General features: G+C 44.5%; 1 protein-coding gene across 1 annotated transcript; it reads right to left on the bottom strand.

Annotated features, from left to right (window-relative positions):
• Window positions 1-1,616: 1,616 nt before the first annotated feature.
• On the bottom strand, window positions 1,617-19,189 carry LOC119449551 (alpha-galactosidase A). The gene is made up of 8 exons (XM_049665297.1): window positions 19,139-19,189; window positions 18,888-19,077; window positions 11,977-12,151; window positions 10,213-10,387; window positions 8,591-8,685; window positions 7,350-7,511; window positions 3,608-3,805; window positions 1,617-1,933 (listed from the first exon to the last, which is right to left on the bottom strand). The coding sequence occupies exons 2-8, from the start codon at window positions 19,046-19,048 to the stop codon at window positions 1,634-1,636; spliced, it is 1,266 nt and encodes a 421-aa protein (XP_049521254.1). The 5' UTR covers window positions 19,049-19,077; window positions 19,139-19,189; the 3' UTR covers window positions 1,617-1,633.
• Window positions 19,190-19,297: the final 108 nt, after the last annotated feature.

Genomic DNA, 19,297 nt, shown 5'->3' with positions numbered 1-19,297 from the left:
TTAGTTCTTTTGGTGTGGCACAGCGGTTATCGAGAAAATTGATACTTTTGTGTGAGACGTCCTGTTACCGACGGCGAGAAATAAAAGAACAGTACATTTCAGTTGCCACCAAGTGACGCGGCAATCCAGGTTGAAAAGTGAAGGCAACTAACCGCCACGTGATGTTATGCTTGTGTTAAGGCAAAGAGAAGCCTTTATCTAGACAAACTGGAGAAATCGACTTTGTCCACATAAACGGAGGTGCTGCTGTGAGCGCGAAACCCTGCCACCTGATCAAGGAAATCGTTCTTCAGGTTCGCATAAGACCGGTTGTCAATAACAAGTGACATTTAAAGGTATTATGTCAAGCGTTTTGTTGGGTCTGAAGAAGGCTACATATAGAACCACTGTTTCTTTGCTGCGAGAGCAACTACCGACGCGGAAAGAAACGAAAACGTATTACTTGCTCCCATTCCCAAGTCATGCTCAGCCGACCGTACACGTGCGTCATGTGTTTTCTAACCTCCAAACATGTTTTATTTATGTGCTCTTGATTTATACCACCGCTTATTTTATTTACTTTCTCCACACGCCGTTACACTGAAGGCAGCAGAGCAAGCTCTCGCGCAGATAATCCTATTCTAACTTCCTTTATTTAATCTTTCTCACCCCTCGCTTGCACTTTTCCGCCGCCTACACCATTTTCAAGTTTCCCCGTTCTTCATACTTTATCTTTTTTTATGCGTTGAACTTAAATACCTACTGCGAAATGCCATTCTTGCAGAATTTCCAGCCTCTGATTGGCTGTTTCCGTCTTTTCGAACAATAATTCAGCAGGCACTTACCTCTTGCTCTCTCACCGTGTTTTGTCGGGAATTCGGGAAGATCCCAGCTCGTTAAAATGCGATTTTATTTACTTGTAGAATGAAATGCTGAAGACATGAAGCAGGTAAAGAAAACGGCGAAGAGAAGCCGGTTCGAGAGCGAAGGTGAAAGGTACGGAGACCCGCGAGTCTGGCATGTCTTGCACAAGTTGTGTTCTGCGTCTTCTCTTCTTTCAGTGATTAGCAGCTGACAGTACTTCTTGAGTTTCCGAGCGGACAACACTACGTGGGAGTCATTCCTGAGCAGCTTCTTTCCTTTTTCCTATTCATGCTGTCACGCCGCCTGGGAAATCTGTACATGTCGAATAATGACACTACTAAATCGGCCCGAGAAGCGAATATGCGCGTGGAGTATGACGCTTCATTGTGTTTGAACGTCAACCTTGAACGTCAACCTTGAGAACTTGACTGGCACCGTTTCTTCGCGATTCAGTTGGGAAATCATGGAGGTCTGACATTCACGTGACAAACCAATTTGCAAGAGCTGTAAGTGTTGGCTCATTCTAATTACTCGCTTTACTACCTTTGATAAGGCGGCGCTCTTTGGCCATAACTGGCCCTTGCGCCATAAAACACCACACATCACCTTTGATAAGGCAGGGTTAATCGCTTCCTTAATCAGAATATAGATATTTTCACGATCGCATACATTTACATATATTTTCACTGCACAATCCTAAGAGCCTACATTGTGTGCAGTGCTCACTGATAACTGTCATGTATTCTGGATTGAGAGCCCGGAGAAGTACTGAGTTCAAACAACAAATTGTTTATAAAACTGTGTCGTGCATGCCACTAAGTACGGTAGCCTTAAAGAAGAAAATGTCCATGGGCGCAATCGTAGCGTTGATACTGTGCTCTGGATAAAACTTTCCGACGACGGTATTGTTGCGGATGAGATCGGTGACGAGGTAGCCCGTGGGACTGTCCAGGCCGAGGCTTTGGAGCGGGATGGAGGCCTGGACGGGGCCACCGAGCACTTTCGTGTTGTACAACAAGACGGCCAGGGACAGCTTTCTGTCGGCAAGTTCCGGAGTCACCCAGCGAGCCCAGATGTCGAGGTTTTCTCCCTGAGAAAAACGACGAAGGGATGCACAGAGACAGTTTGAAAAGCGAGGCTCGGCAAATTGGTGAGGAATCACGCAAAATATTGAGCGCAGAAACAAAGACATAAAAAAAGAACTTCACGCGAGTGCTGACTATACTAAGCGATGATTCATTTCGGAAACGCGCCAAGATAAAAAAAAATTTAAACAGTGCTTGCGTTTGCGTCTGAATGAAATTATTAGAATAAACGGATATATCTGCCAACAACTAAATGAACAGAACTGAAACACACAAAAATAACATAATATTAAAGGAAAACAAAACCGCGGAGGTCAGCCAGCACTCTGTAGCGCGTAATGAGAAAGAGCTATCTTGGTGAGGGATGACACTCACATGCTTTGCCATTTTGATATATTTTTGATTCATTTAGTTTTAGCTACGTTGACAAATGTATGTTCTTTTTCTTACAATTTTGATTATATATGAGACTACGTCCGCTTTCTTGTACCAATGAAGGCATGTTTATGAAACAAACTTTCATTGGACAGTCAGCGCTTGTGTTGCGTCTTTTTGCTTACGTCTTTTACCTATTTCTGCACTTAGTTTTCGACATAGATATGCGTCCATACGAATACTTTCCCGCTGGTGCGTACTAGAATAAAAGCAATCATTGATCAGAAAGTTGCACTCGCGAAGTGCAACAGTAAATGTAAACACTATATTCAGTTCTGAAACAGGGTGAAATTAACCTACGCACACAGATGAACAAGTGATGGCTTTTGACAATGAGTATACACAGGAGTCAGTGCTGAGAAATGTTTCTAGAAGTCAAACTAATATGGTGATTGTTAAAATTATGGGGTTTTACGTGCCAAAAGCACGATATGATTATGAGGCACGCCGTAGTGGAGACTCCGGAATAATTTGGATCATCTGGGGTTCTTTAATAGGCACCTAAATCTAAGTACACGAGTGTTTTCGCATTTCGCCCCCGTTGAAATGCGGCCGCTGTGGCCGGGATTCGATGCCGCGACCTCGTGCTTAGCAGCCCAACACCATAGCCACTAAGCAACCACGGCGGGTAATATGGTGATTGTACAGAATAAATTTGCCAAGTCTGATCGTCACTTGCCGAGATTATAAAACTGGAAATCCGAACGCACGGCAAGTGGACATAAACTCCTTGAAAGTTGAGTTTCGTTTTATTTCTCACAAACAAGTACACCATGAACATGATGTGAATCATGTACATGGATACATAATTCATATTATCATCATCATCAATAATAATAATCGTCATCACGATCAAATTATCATCATCATCAAAATATCGCCAGAATAGAAGAAAGCGCGCTCGGGGAAGGTGAAGAGATCGAAGAATGTCACAAACTCTGTATTTAACGAAGTTATCCTTTATATATGAATAATAATAAACTTGTCACGATGAAGTTCTGACAATAGCTAAGAATTCTAAATTGAACTATGCTTATAATGGCAGAAGGTGTCTTTAGAACGATGATACCTTCGAACATTGCAATAGCTTGCTTCATTTTATTTTTTTTTATTTTTATTTTTTTATTTTTTTTTTTGTATCTGTGTAACAGAAATATCGCACTGCGCTGTCAATGGCCACTTTCGTAGAGTCACAACATGAAGATGATAAATAAACAAAATATTCATAATGTAGAATGACTCACCTTATGGATGCGTCTTCCCATCAATCCAAGCGGATCTTGGTCGATGGCGATGATGAACTTGTTGAGTAGCAGGTCCTTCGATTCCGGTGAAATATCTCTGAGGTCATTGGACATTATGAGCGGTGCAGCCATGATGGCCCAGTAGGCCATTTGGGCACGTTGTAACTGAATTGTCAAACCGAAGTTTCCAATAACGAGCTGGAAGGCGATAAAACAATAAACACGTTTTTACAGTGACGGGCTTTAGGTGCGAATTTCTTTAAGTACCGACAATGCCTCAGTCTTCCATATGCGGTCCTATAACTCCGCGTGGTTTTCATTATTATTCTGATGGAATTGATGCAGCATTTGTATGGGAATCAGGGTATCGAATTGGAAGTGAACCGAAAATTGGAAAACCGATTGCGCGAACCGGAACTGAACGGGAACGTTACGAACCGAAAAGAAAAATAACGGGTTTCGGTTCATGTAGGCGTGGGCGCCTTTAGTGCAGCTTTTCATCCATGCACTGCCTGAACTTGTGGATCAAACACGCTACTTCTGTTGTAAACGCACGCGAGCTCCTCGTGACTTCAGAAGTGATAGTACTGTTATACGATTTTCAACGTCTTGCGTTGAGAGGCAAGGACCTTAATATTGATCTTGTGAATGCTTCAGATTGATGACCGTCAAATAGTTTCAGTTAAGAAGCGTTTTTAGCTGGGCGGTCGCTAATATTGGTAACATTGGTTTGGAAATACAAGTGTTGATGCGATAGAAATGAGTGACGGCTTTTGGGCAGTGCTTTGACAACTTGATGTTTAAACCCAAGGTGTCCTTGCCTACTATTCCGGATTGGTGTTGAAAATGTTTATTTATATTAAAAGGGCATGGCATCCCCTTTTCGTACGTGTTGCTGACTGTGTGGTTATCGTAGACATCAACGTGGAATGGGAGGGCCTTGTGTGGCGGTGGTTCTTTTTCGCGGGCTTCGGTGGCTGAAGTGGACCGAAACTGAACGTTGAACGAAAAACATAAACTGCCAGTGAGAACCAACTGTATCTTGCTTATAGAAACACGAAATCGCGACAGAAATGTTGTATATAGCTATAATGTCGGCTGTTATAATTATCTAGAGCACACATATCTATTAATGGAAGAAAGTGTGTTACTCAACGACATGTTTGATTTTCTTTTCTTATTTTTTTTTTTTCATTTTGACTACGCATTTCCTGGCCAGCTGCGTATTTGCCACGAGATGCTCCGTCTTATATAAAAACTTATTCAGACATTTTGACAGATAAAGTCTCTTTATCTGTCAAGTGTATCTTTGTTCTGCGTAATAAAAAATAAGAAATCAGCACATAAAACCTATAACTACAATGTCGGATTTCAGCAATATTTAAAGCACAGATACCTCTGAATAAATTTGAGCTCCTTATGTGACCTTTTTTTCATTTATTATACTTGGATGATCTAATCTTGACCAGTTGGGCATTTGCCATTCTATAAGGGCCCATTCTTGGCTATTCCTCGGGAAGGAGACATCTTTCAGTGTGACACAAGAGGTGTAGAATCCTACACCTCTCATCACCCCTCGTTCCTCGGCGACCGTAATACACCGCCTAATTCGTCGTGGCCTCATTGAGTCGACGCGTGCCATTTAGTTGTTCCGTAGGAAACATCCATTGGACCTGTAGAACTTTTTTTTTCTATTGGTGGCTTGAATAAAATCGCACATGTTTTTTTATTGCTACTATTTTTATCATGCAGCTCTAGAGCACCATCAAGTTTCTGTAGAAAATAAGTTTATGATGTTTTCGAGTAAATACTATTTGGTTATGAAAACACACATCAACCGGTTCGAGAAAGTTTGAACCTCCGTAAGTACTAGGGGTCTGTTTTGCCACTGCATGCTCAACACTTTTTTTTTTATCTATAAAAAGCAAGTGTTTCTGCTGCACAGCAACATGAAGTGATCGACAGTGCAGGGTCACGGCTGAGCCCAGCGCCTCTCCCGCAGTAAAGAGGAGTGACTTTCCTGGATATAAATTATGGTGCGCCAAATGACGGACCTACGCGCAACTCTACTCCCCACGTTGCGCTCTCTGCATTGCGCCAAATCACAGCGTTCCTACGAGACCGTAGCAAACACGTTGTACGAAGCGGATTGATGTATCACGCGGCCAAGTCTCCTGCTTTTATCGGCGCTTAGTGGTTACTCCTCACGCGTTTGCTAAAGGATACGTGTACGAATCCTGACGTTAACACTCCGTGACGTTGGAGTTGATGATGATTATTCTCAGATCAATCGTAAGTGAATGTATACGTCGCACGAGCAGTGATGGTTATCAAGCAGGCATCGTTACTATATCGGTGCAAACCCGCATGTATTGAAGCGAATATCTTTGGCTCTTTCGTCCGTTTTATTAGTGGTTGGTGGTGGTCGGAATTTCACCGCCGATACAAAAGCGCCGATCACTGTGGGTCACGTTTGCCGCCGAGCGCCAACTAGAGCAGCTCTTTTGAGACGCGTGTGCGAGAGCTTCCGCCGTCCTTCCCCCCTGTGGCAGCAGCAGAAGAGAAGAATGGCAGTGGCCTTCTACGCTTTCGCTCGCTCCGCTGGAGATAACACGTGTATGACGATTTGTATTATATGTGTAGTCACCTACGCTACTGCTACCGATGTGCTGGTCAACAGCCCTGTCCGCTACAAAATTACGCAATGAAACAACAACCACTATCTAAATCTAAATATCCTCAATGCAACTCCTTCAAGCACATCATGCCTTTAATAAAGTGACTAAATTTGTAAGTACGTTCCTCTATTCGTTTACATTGACAATCATCGTCGATGGTTTTGAGTTGAAGTTTTCAGAGTGGTTTCCTTGCTGTATCACTATGGTTTTGTTTTAAGAAGATCTGTGAACGTGTCATGACAGAGAACGAACGGTGAAGGGTTATGACAAGTTCTAGCCAATACCCCCCCCCCCCCCCGATCATATAAAATGAAATAAATTGCATAGAACATAGCAGATGATTCTAAAGGTAAGCCTTATGCCGACCGCATCAATAATTTGCATACACTAGCAATACTTCCGAAGTGTGCTGATGACGTCGATAATGGTGTTTGATTATGGCGACACAAGTTATCGCCCACCTATTGTGGTATACGGCATGCCTGCGTGACTAAAACGGCGGAACCGGCAGTTTGACTCGTGTTGACAGTGGTACGGAATGGCATGACAACGGCTTCGCACCTGCGTTTCCTTCTCCGCTCGTTTACTCCACGAAGACCAGATACTTCTGCGACCATTCGCTCTAAGATCTCACACGCACTGCGGGGGTGTGCCTAAGTGAAGCTGTGGCGAGCCGGTAAAACGAAACTGCGCATCCCGAGAATAGACGCGCACCGAACTTCGGCGACGAACACGCCGCACAACCGTCAGCCGTGATGGCCGAGAAGCGCGACACGGCGCCATGACCGACCACAACATTTGCACCTTCAGGCGCCACAAAAATCTTGCGCGAAGGCGTCTCAAGGAGCTACAGACGACTTTAGCCGACGAATGCGCCGCGCAACTCTGTTGCCATTGTAACTCGTCTGCGCGAGAGCACGCGCCCTCAGCAGATAAAGGCCGGCCGCCGACCACCACGCAAACTGGTGTGAGAATCCAAAGAACGCTATTCGCTTCAAAAGGATGCCACGTTAAAGTACACGCATGACCCGCTTACAGCAAACCTGACGATGCATGCAACTTACCATATCAGGATCTGTCCAAGCACCAGGCCCAGACACATTTGTGACAAGGTCTTGAACTGCTGCTTCGAAGTTAATTATATTATAAATGCTGTCCCAGCTGTAGTTAACGTCATAGTAGTTCCTCCACAAGTTGCAGTTCTTTGATATGTTCTTGTAGTCAGGCTGGAACCAAAAGAAGCAGACAGGGAGACTAAAATGAGCCATGACAAAAGTTCAGAACTTTGAAGCATAGCTAGCATTTCCAGCGCTTTCACAAAATGGTCACTTTTGCCAAATGTAAATTACGCACAATTATGAAACATCCCAATCTGTGCACAGTATACCATATTGTTACGTGTAGCTGATGCCTAAGGCTATTTACAATTTATTTACAGGGAAGCTAAAGGAGGCCAAAATGGCGACGCCATATCAAGCGGGAACACGTCGTCCTCCTTCTCCTCAGTGCAGCCACACTGTGGCGGCTGTTCCGTATCAATATATTTGTAAACTATGAATATTATTTCCCGATGTGACTTGCGCAGCCGTAGTGCGATATAACTAGCCCACGCAAAGCTAGGTGGGGCGCGTTCGCGGCAGTAACGGCAACACTAGGGTGCTATTCAAGTGATTAGGCATTATAACGTGAACATATATGATATTTTTTTAAATGCTAAGCATTTCTTGCCGGCGGCTCTGTCCATCCCTCCCGCGGCGTCCCACACCCCCACAGCACATGCGCGACTCCTCCCCCCTCTCTCTCTCCTCTCCTACGCTCCCCCTTTCTCTCCTCTAGGAATCCTCTAGGGGGGCGGCGCCCGCGTGCCACACCCCCACAGCGCATGCGCCCCCCCCTTTCTCTCCTCTAGGAATCCGGAGCGGCGCGCACGACAGGTGGTGCGACAGCTGCATACTCCGCTGGGGGCGCCACGGTAGTTCCGCGGTATGAAAATGACGGAGCGCGCGCGCCACATTCTCTCTCCTGTGCAGCGCCGCGATGAGCGCTCGGGCCGCTGCCGCGAAACCATCTCCCGCTCACGCTAACCATCTCTCCGCTGCTTCGCATCCACACGTGCTTCCCTTTAGCGGGAGATGGAGTAATTTTTTCTATTTGCAACCACAGGCGTCATTAGTAAGAACGATAAAAGGAAAGTTAAATTTACAAGCGAGACGCTGACACTGCCAAGTGCGTCCGCCGGAATGTATACTGGGTTCCGGTTCCATATTTTGGAGGCCCAAAATTATAATCAGTGAGCAAATCTTACCACTATACCCGCGATGATTTGGTAGAACGGCCACTCGCAAGAGTACACCATGTCGCGTCCTGTTGAACGCAGAGCCTCTCCCATTTGTGGGTACACTGCGCAAAGCGCGTTTAACGATATATTGCTGCAAAGCTTATTATTCACTATGTGAAAATGTTCGTGATGATGCATTACAACTCAAAACATGCCATCTGTTGCAGTAAATAGGAATTGCCAACACATTAATTTAAATCTAGGCCCCACATCTGAGAATTTATCTTTTATATAACGCACGTTTTTCGCACAACGTCGCATAAGCAGCCCATGGATTTTTGTAATAAGAGGTTGCACGCAGAAAACTAGATGCATTCAAAGCATGTGCACCTATACTGAATTGAAATGTGTACTTTGGATTATTTAACACCAATAGAACAGTCGAACTAACATATAAGAGTGATACGCCGTCGTTGTCATCATCATTCTATTTTTATGTTCACTGCAGGACGAAGGGCCTTTGTTAGAGATCTCCAATTCCTCTGTCTTGAAAAAGCTGTATCCAATTTGCGCCTGCAAATTTCCTCATTTCTACTTTGTTGTAGAGCAATATGAACGACAGGGACAACAGAAAGGCACATTTGGCAACCACAGAGCACTAGCTTTTAACAAGTACCTTCAAGTTCGTAGTATTTCAATAAATAAATAAATTAATTAATTAAATAATACTCAGGCTTAGTACTGCTATTTTCGCCAGTTTCGTTCTCTGCATTGCTTCTTGTTTGCTTCCTGATTACGTCTTAAAATGTTTCTTTTGGTTATTGGCTTGTTCGATGAGTTATCCTGGTGTTCTTGTAGAGTAATATCTTACTTAATTTTAGGTTACCGACCTGCGCCGAGCTTACTGTAGGAATCTATGACGTCAGGGAAAGCTGCTGTGAGAACTTAACGGTGGCTTAGCGACTCTTATATCGTTTTTGCGTTTTCGCTTGCTTGACAAGTCTACTCGTCGTAAAACTGCCCTGTTTGTCAACTCTATGGAAGTGGGGTCTATGAATCTAACTTAAAGGTACGCCAAACAAAAAGTAATTTTAACCGTATTCGTAAATTATTCATCTTCAGTACCAAAAAAGCAACTGTTAATATGAAAGTAGGCGTGGCAAGCCAGAAAATAAGATACAAAAGCAAGAGAGGCTACCTTGAAGTTCCAACACCAGCTCACCGGGACGTCATGTTTGACGGCGTCCGCGAGAGCCTAGTTAATCCTTTTTTTTTTCTTTTTTTTTTTGTAACGGCAAAGGCGGACTTCTATTCTAAAGGAGCCAAAGGCTGAACTTAGGAGAACATTTACTACGCCACGAACGGCATAAATATCAGAAAATACATTCAAATCTGTTACGACACACGGACAGTACCGGCAGCTAGACTTCGCTGCGAACTAAAAAGAAAACCAACCTTTTTTGTCTGTTCTCTCAATCAACCCTAACAACAATATCCTTTTTAAATCATACTTTATCAGTCTAAAGTGACTTACTGTATTTCTTAGTGACTCTTTCACTTCATTATTTCTATTTTGCGCTCGTTTACAATTCGATAACATATATTGCACAACCTTACAGGAACAAGTAAGAAAGTCGATTTCTACGTACACGTGTCCAGGTCTGAAGGCTTCGCGTTGCAGCCGTCCACCTTGACGTAATCCACGCCCCAATCAGCGAAGGTTTGAGCATCGGTCGTATAAAATCCGTAGCTGCCGGGAAAACCTCCGCATGTCTTCACGCCTATGTCAGCGTAGATTCCGAATTTCAGCCCCTTCTGGTGGACCTTTATATTACATGACGCAAAGGTAGACAAATCTAATGAGAATGAAGAGTTCGACAAGTATTTCTCTTTCTTTTTCTAATTTGGAATAATTTGCAGCGAGACATAATAAAAACTATAATAAAATCCCACTAGTTGTTAGTCACCCAACGGTTACAGTTGTCAAGTACGTTCGGGTATATCGGGCTTCTGCCCTGCCTTCGACGAGTTATTAAATTGTTGTCTCCAAGAAACAAAGCGATACAGACGAGGATAGTCTTATTATTCTACCTGCTTAAGCGTCATGCGTACCTCGCTGCTCGTAAAGATGCAACAGTGCGTATTTTGTTTTCAAGTGTGCAGTAAAGATTGGCAATTTTATCTGAATACGTTAGATAACAAACAGTTTATGTACAGTTAGCTGCTATACTTTAAGTGGCATTGAATAAAAGCGAGTAATTAGATTGCTGATGTATTGCTCTTTCTAAATTTTGTGGGTATTTCTCAATTCCCGTCTGTCATTTTGTGCCCAAACCGTGACTCCGCTAATAAATTTGAAAATAATGCGGCTCTTTCACTTATCTGAGCCTTTCGTTTTATTGCGATAGCAATTATATGGACACTCCAAGCGAATTTTTGCCGTCGTCTCCGTGCACGTCGGCATCGCCGTGAGGGTCCGTATATATTTAGGTATATGTATGCTATATGCCATGCCATACCATGCAATATGGCATGCGGTATATGCGGGTTACATTGCCACACCATTCTATCACTAAAGTTTCTCATACCAGGTGTTACATTCATGGCAAAATCATTTCTCAGAATTTCGAGAATGGCAGCCCACAAACAAATGTCAAGAAACAAAACACCGACAGCGCATGCCTTTCATCTGAAATCTTCTCAGAGTTAAATCTTAAAAGTGCGAAACAACAACAAAGATCAAACCTGAAAATGATGTAACTTTATTGGAGCGGCTGTGCACTACCTCTGGGATCAGCCCAGGAAAGACGTTTGAAATATATCCAATACGGAAAAGTGGTGGTAAAGTCGCTAAGAAAGACGTTGACTTTAATTAATAAACATAAATAAATTTGTCTAATGGCAAATTTGTCCGATTCAAACAGAGGACCCCTAGCACAACAGCTCGCTTTTACTTAGTCAGCCTACGTTTACTTTTTGCAAGAAAAGTCAACGAAACTTGCCAGGTTGAGTCTCCACTCATTTCCGAATTAGTTCTTTTACAATAAACAACTAACCAGGTCCCGCCAGACATCGATAACTTGCACCATCACAAGCTATAGAAATTTCGAGGTTGCGTCAGCACCTCTCAGCTTTGACGTCGTCTTCTAGCATGCCAATGCTCCACTCTCGTATAGCTTAACAATCTAGTTCAACTTGATATTTCCTTCAAATGGCACAAGATTTCACTGTAAGGTCACCGCTCCTTTCTAAACATAACGACCAAAAGGCGTTAGAAGAAATGACATTGCCAAGACTGCAAATTTCAGGTAATCATCCAGCAGAATCAGTAATATAACAAATGTTCTGGGCATCCAATGAGCGCATGCACCAGTCCTGAACGTCTGCCTCAGAACAGACAATAAGTTACCCACCTTTTCAACGAGATTATTCATTCCCTCAGGGAACCGGTCACGGTCAGCAAAAAGTTTTCCTTCCGGGTCCCTTGCGGTATGACTCCAGCAGTCATCTATTATCAAGTACTCGTAGCCGGCAGCCAGGTACCCATCCTCAACCATCCTGTCCGCCATCTGAAGGATGAGCTCAGAACTGAAACACGGACACAAAATATTCTGATTCAATTATCAAAAAAAAACTACGTATGTATTTGATGACTTAACTGAAATATTTTTAAAAAATGCTAGCATCAGAGCATTTTATGTGCGTGTTTTAGTTACGCATTGCTACGCTCTCAAGAAGGTCGGTGACATTTAAAAGCACACTGACTCAGAGCTCAATTCAATTTGAAGACCGGTGACACTGTGAAAGAACTTGGCTGAAACATAGTTCGCCCCACCTGTCAGAATTTCAAAGCCGAAGAAGCAATGACAATTGTACGTGGAAAGCCGCATGATTGAAGACTCGTCTCACGGGAAGCGGTGCAAGTGCTCTCCGGACTCGAGCTTTAAATGGGCAAGAATGAGCGATAAAAAGGTAACATTCAGTAACGTTGATGTGGCCTAAAGTGTGCGCGAATCCGTTTACCCTTACACCGCGCTAAATGACGTCATTTACGCAGGACAATACTTACGCCAGATAACGTTTACCGCGTAATGCTAAAGCAGGTATTGTTTACGCAGTTGCTCAGTGGTAGATGTGGTTGTTGATTTAGGCCGACTTTGATGTCGTTTTAAAGCGAAGCTTTATATGGTTAAGCAAAATCGCCTCCCCAGAGAAAGCTATCATCATCAGTATTGGCTCGAGCGTCGTCGTCTTCTTCCACAGCTGGCTCGTTGGCGCCCCTCAGGTTGCGCTCGTGTTGTTGTTGTTGTTGTTGTGTTGTTGTTGTTGTTGTTGACCTGAGTGGTTGTGGCGCCTACCCACAGTGGGGGATTGGCCATGAATCGGGTGGTTATATTTGGTGTATAAAAACAAGGAAACTAACGATTAGAACACTGCAGTTTAGAAAGGAATAATTTGTGAGAGGAGAAAAAGAAACTAATTAATAATAGGTAAAAAGGAAATAAATGAATAAAAGAAAACTATGGTGGGAAGGGTGACAATAAATTTAGCATGGTAATCGATTTGATTCAATTTGATAATTTTGGATTGCCAAGCAAGCATTTCTGTGGCTGAACCCAATAATAGAGGCTCCAAAATATAGGATTACAGGCTCCGATAAATCTAGGACACTATCTCTGTGCCAAGGGTATAGAAGATGTATATAATCCAAAGAATTAGTTAGAGCAAAGCCTGACACTGCCTGCATAATAACACTCCTGAGAAATCTAGCAGCAGTGACATGAGAGTCAAAGGACAATACGGAAAAATTGGTCCGGTTATCGATGCCTTGGCTAGTGAATCTGCTATTTCATTTATAATAAGTCCTTTATGGCCAGGCACCAAAATTAAACGCAAACTTCTCAAATAACCAGGTACCAATGAATGAAACGTCCTCAATACGCGAGAGTCACAAGAAGCAGTGAGGGATGAGCGCAATGATAATGAATCAGTGACTATTGATGGGTCTAATTTGCGTAGAGCCAGCACCACCGCCATGAATTCGGCTAAAAATATGGGTATAAAATCTCGCAGCCGAAGTGAAAATGTGCAATCGAGAATAGGGGGAAATATGCCAACACCTGATTTTTCCTCACATTGTGAAGCATCTGTCGCAATAACGATGTTTGTTTGTAGGCTCTGCAGATGATCTTGTAATAGACCATCTAGAATGCTATGTGGAAGTAATTTTGAATTATTAGGAAAGATGTCATCGAATTAAATATCAGTAGTAACAGATCTGTCGGGAATCGGAAGTACATCACAGATGCGAACGTCCAAAGGGTCAAGTAAATGTTGCGTGAATGTAACTTGCGGAGTATATGAACGCGGTCAGTTTACACGAAAAAGCCAATCAGGTTGGGAAATGAGTATTGTTTGAGAACGTCGCACAGGTGATTCATAAATTCTCAAGAACACCTGTACTGTCGGAAGACTGAACCTGCACGAAAGAGGAGGAACACGGGATTCGAGATAAAGAACAGAATTTGCAACAAATTTACCTGTGCACAAACGTAATGCTTCCTAAGAGGATAAAAGGGCGGGAAGTGTAAGCTGGAGCTCCAGAGAAGAGTGCGCAACCAAATTCTAATACAGGGCGAACGTACATACGATATATCATTAGAAATGTATCTCTTCTCAATCCTATTCGACGATTGCACAGCCTACGCAAAATGCCAATTGCACGGGTACCTTTTTCCAGTCACATGATCTATGTGTGGCCGCCAGTTGAGAGGCGTTATAAATTATTCCAAGGTACTTAACAGACTCTACCTGTGGTATGTCTTGAAGGTGGTAAGAGAGTGAGATGTGCACTGGGTCATGTATCGAAAAAACTAGAATGGCACATTTGCTGGCATTGAGTAAAAACTGGTTAAAATCTAACCAGCGCTCCAGGGCACAAAGGTAAGTTTGCAGTCGTTGATATAACGTGCGAATGTCGTTTGGAGATGCGAAAAACGCAATATCATCTGCATAAACATAAGTTGTGACTTCTTCATGATGGGGAATTGCGCTCATGAGAATATTAAAAAGCGCCGGGGAAAGGACTGAACCTTGCAGTACTCCTCTCGTTTGTTTGCATCCTAGAAGACTAAAGGCTACTTTTGTAGCAGTAGAATTCTCTTTCACTTAAAAATGAATGAATCCACGCTACTATATACCCAGGAACACCACAAAATGTTAGCTGATTTATCAAAACAGTGTTTTCCACGGTATCATATGCTTTAGCGATATCAAGCGTCACTAAGGCAGCGTATTGCTTATGACGTCGAGCAAGTTGTATCCGGCTTTCTAAGTCGACGGGGGCATGCCAGATGGAGCAGCCATCCCTGAAACCAATCTGACATGGACTAAGAATTCAAATATCGTTTACAAATTTCATGATACGAAGGTGAATAAGCCTCTCATAATAATAAGCGCTCGTGCTCGTGCTCGGCACACCCTCGTGCCACTGCTCTCGCGTTCGTCGTCGTCGTCTACTTCCACAGGTGGCTTCGTTGCCGCTAATCACTCCAGCGTAGAATTTCACTCATCTTCTGTCGTTCGTAATGGAAAGGCCGCGTTTACGGGGATGTGAGCCATTGCTTAAGGGGTAGGAGCCATTCATTGTCTTACCGTAACGAACAGATTTATTTTGAAGCAATTTAATTTCGAAGCACTTTAATTTCCAAGAATCTCAAGAGGCAATGGGCGGGCGATAGATGCTAACCGCGCCGCCGAGCAAACTCGAGACATCGAACGCAAGCGACAATGGCGGACTGCGGGCATACCGTCAAGTGACGTCGTTCTATCCGTCACAGCCGAACGTGTGTGTAATCCTCATAATTGAGAAATACTTTAATGAACCCTCGGAATTATTCCAGTGATAAACACCAGGGCCGCACGTTCCAGCTTCGCTGGTTAACCATCTTCACAGAGTGGAAGGCCGACGAATTTTTAACGCGATAGCGTTAAGGGACCCGCGTCGCAGAAAATGCGGCGTCGGAGACCGGCGTGCGATGTCGGCTCGGTGGCGGAGGAAATTATCCCTAACTACGCCAACGACCTCCACCGCACAGGCCCTCCACGTGGTGCAAGGTGTTGGTGAACAAAAGTTGAATTTCTCACAGTGAAATCCGTCAGAAAAATGGTAAAGTACGACTTTACTATTAGGCGTCGGATTCGCCGTCGGATTGTTTACCATGCAATCGGCGTCGGATTGTAATTTGAATGTACGAGAAAACGTAATTCTGCTACGAGGAAACTCAAACACAAACCCATTTTCCAGCATTTCTACCAGACCAACAGCCGCGCGTTCGGGTACTTGCGAAAATTATATCCAGATGGCGCTCGCATCCTAGGCAGGTCAAATTAGGACTTCGCCTGCTAATTCGTTTGACACGCGCGCGCGCGTTGGGGGCAATAGCAAACAATTAATAAAATAATAAAAAAGGTGCTAGGGCCTTCACATTTTAATATAAGACCACTTATATTGCCCCTGGAAAAACGTATTTCTAGCAATGCATTTCTGTTTAAAAGTGAAGCCGACTTTAAGGGGATCGGTGTAAGCTTGGTGTTTGTAAGCTGGCTTTCCCACGTTCAGTGTTGCAGTGAATGAAGCCTACTTGCCGTATGCGAATGATGCGATGCGAATGGGTCCCGATAACGCTATCGCGTTCTACTCTTAAAGGCGAAGCTTAAGCGTCATCCAATTTTTTGTGTTTATTCTGCCGTATTGTTTACTGACACACCGAGTCGCGTGCAGTAAGCCATGGATCAGTACAAGACGACAAGAGAAAAAGCAATGACGAAATTTATGCACGATATAATAAGCTGAGGCATGACAGCAGTAATGAATGCGAAGTAGATATCAGCAAATGACTGAATAATTTACTGATGGTGACTAAGCGGCAATGACAAATTCTTGAAGGCCGGCAGTTTTAGTAGACACTTACACAACATTTCCTTAACGAATGTTCCCAGCTGTTCTTGGCATAAGGTAAAACACTTTTGCCTCGTGCAAACCCTTGTACAAATCGCAGTCTTTACATGAACGTACAAGTAACAGCGCCATCCGCTGCCACGATACTGGAGTATATTAGAAAATAACAGTGGCATTGTAAACACGAAAACTTTCGGTCGCACGCGCTTATATTCTGCAGCGCGTGGCATAACAGCCAGCACATTCATTCTTAGCGAAAGAATTGCGTAGTAACACGACGCGAGTTATCCTCAAGAAAGGTCATGTCATATTTCGAGTTGGCAGTGTACTTGAAAATAATCGAGTCGAGATTTGTATGCACTGATACGATCTCGACCCGGTGAAATGGGTCGCCACCGCAAGGATCAGGAGACGGCGACGAAGGCGGGCATCGTGATGATGAAAAATAGAAAAAAGACTATTCACTTCATTGGTACATAGTTGTGACTCTATCCGAGTCCCGAACGGTTCTGCCTAACATGGGGGCCATGACGGCCTTAAATAACCACATCGCGGTCTTGTGGTAGCCGATGTCTCCCTGGGGAACTTGTGTAAGTGTCAGTGCCTTTGTCAGGTTGTCAAGTCGACGACCTCTTCCCCTTCGTGCCTCCTTCTTTGGGTGCTCGCCTTTGCGTCTGCTCAGAGCGTACAGGGGTGACGCTTTCTCGGGGATGAAGGTGACTACCTCGACATGAGAAAGCGCGCAAGCATGTTTCCCCCACTCGAGAGGTCCGAGTTTCCAGGAAGATGATAACAGCCTCTCAGGGATGAAGGGAATTACCCCGACACGGGAAAGCATGAGGGAATGTTTCCCACAGTTGAGCGGTCTAATTCCAAGCCAATCATAACAGCACATTCATCCAGCGCAACCTAACAACGTGGGCGTCCGACTTCCGCGAAGGATTGTGTTTCACACGATACTTATCTAGCTTTCACGTTGGAGCGCGCTCTCTGATAACTTTCCGAGTGGCTGCAATCCTAGCTGAGAGCTCTTGTGCAAGTATTCACCTTGCGCCTGTGGGACAAAAACATAAATTTCTCTTCTGTCTGAACCCTTCTCGCTCTCATTTTAGTAGTAGCAGCAGAATTCGCCTTTGCTGTACACCACGAATCTGCTGCGCGCTTTCAACATCATTATCAGCCTATATTTATGTCCACTGCAAGACGAAGGCCTCTCCCTGCGATCTACAATTAACCCTGTCTTGCGCTGTCACCTGTCTAACGTGCGCCTGCAAATTTCCTAACTTCCTCACCCGACCTAGTTTTCTGTCGTCCTCGACAGCGCTTCCCTTCTCTTGGTATCCATTCTGTAACTCTAATGGTCCACCGATTATCCATCCTACGCATTACATGGCCTGCCCAACTCCATTTTTTTCTCTTAATGTCAGTTAGAATATCGGCTATCCCCTGTTGAGCGATAATTCGTGGGTTCGATTGCAGCCGCGAATGCCGCATTCCAATGGATGCGGAGGAACCTGGAGGTTCAACTTCGGGCAGCAAAAGAGCCGAGGAGGTGGCTGTAAGGCATCACCTGGTAGCCACGCCTCACTAAGCCAAATTAACAAAATAAAGTTGTTTCCTCCTCCGATGGATGCGGAACGCAAAAACGCTCGTGTACTGTGCACTAGATGCGCAGTAAAGATCTCTAGGTGCTCATATTTATTCCGGAGTTCCCCCTTACGGCGTCCTTCATAGACACTGTGCACTTTTGGAATTTGAATCCTAGAATTTATTATTATTTTCATGGGTGGCACGGACAATTATGATTCCTCTGCCGTACAGTTTTGTTCCCAAGACAAATATTTATTCGCATACCGCTGTTCTACCGTCTCGGCACCCCCTTGCAACTTTTTTAATAATATCGCGCGAGCGTCAACCGCACAGTGTGTCAGCGGCCTTGTAGCGGCGAGGGGCACTACTGAAGCGAACGTTGTATTCGAACTGGAAGTCGCCTTGCCCGCCCCTGTGTACCGAGGAGGTTGAAAAGATAACATTCTTTTTCAACCTCCTTCGTGTGTACTGGCGCCAATGCCGCCGCCCCTCACCGCTACAAGACCACTGACACGACGCGCGGTCGATGCTCGCGTGATATTATTAAAAAATTGCAATCGTGTGCATCGTTCATCTTTTTTTTTTCGTAAAACGCGTCAACTTGTCACTGAAGGGTCCCAACTGGGACAAAGCTTCCGGCATATACAGAAACTAGGCGCACAGGCTGTCTCTTGTGCGCCCGGCAACAACGGTAACACCTCCGATTTCTTTGCGGTTAGACTGGTCGACCGATAAAAATGACCACGAAGTTATAACGTTGGTGTAGCCACTCACGTGAGGCAGTTCTCGTGGCGACCCAGTGCACACTCGTTGCACATGAACCGACTCCACGTGAGCCAACCCATGGGAGGCGTCTGGGCGAGGCCGTTATCCAAGCAGTTCACTCCCGCCACCAGCAGAGCGGCGCACAACAGGACGGCGCCGTTGGTCGACATTGAGAGTCCCACCGAGAAGCCAGATCGACCTGCAAAGAAACTCGGAATGACGAACCGACGCCTTTGTAGCCGAGACTACGTCTACAGTACGAGTCACACAATCGGTGAGAGCCTGCAGCTCGAGGTACGTCGGCGAGCTGATTGATACCACAGCGCTCGGCTGGCTATCGCAAGGCAAACAAGAGCATCAAAGCGATTGCCAATATAGGATTGCGAGCACGTGTGTCCCTGGCAGTAGGGTGGGTAGAA

This window comes from Dermacentor silvarum, chromosome 4 (assembly GCF_013339745.2).
Source record: "Dermacentor silvarum isolate Dsil-2018 chromosome 4, BIME_Dsil_1.4, whole genome shotgun sequence".
Lineage (NCBI taxonomy): Eukaryota > Metazoa > Arthropoda > Arachnida > Ixodida > Ixodidae > Dermacentor > Dermacentor silvarum.
Note: the sequence above shows the minus strand (reverse complement) of the source record. Positions and strands in the feature narration are given on the sequence as shown.

Excerpts from the sequence above, each read along its gene's own strand:
- LOC119449551 (XM_049665297.1), bottom strand. The coding sequence starts at position 19,048 with ATGTCGACCAACGGCGCCGTCCTGTTGTGCGCCGCTCTGCTGGTGGCG. Across the intron at positions 12,152-18,887 it reads CGCCACGAGAACTGCCTCAC|TTCTGAGCTCATCCTTCAGA; the intron begins GTGAGTGGCTAC and ends TCCGTGTTTCAG. Across the intron at positions 8,686-10,212 it reads GCCTTCAGACCTGGACACGT|TGTACCCACAAATGGGAGAG; the intron begins GTACGTAGAAAT and ends CGCTTTGCGCAG.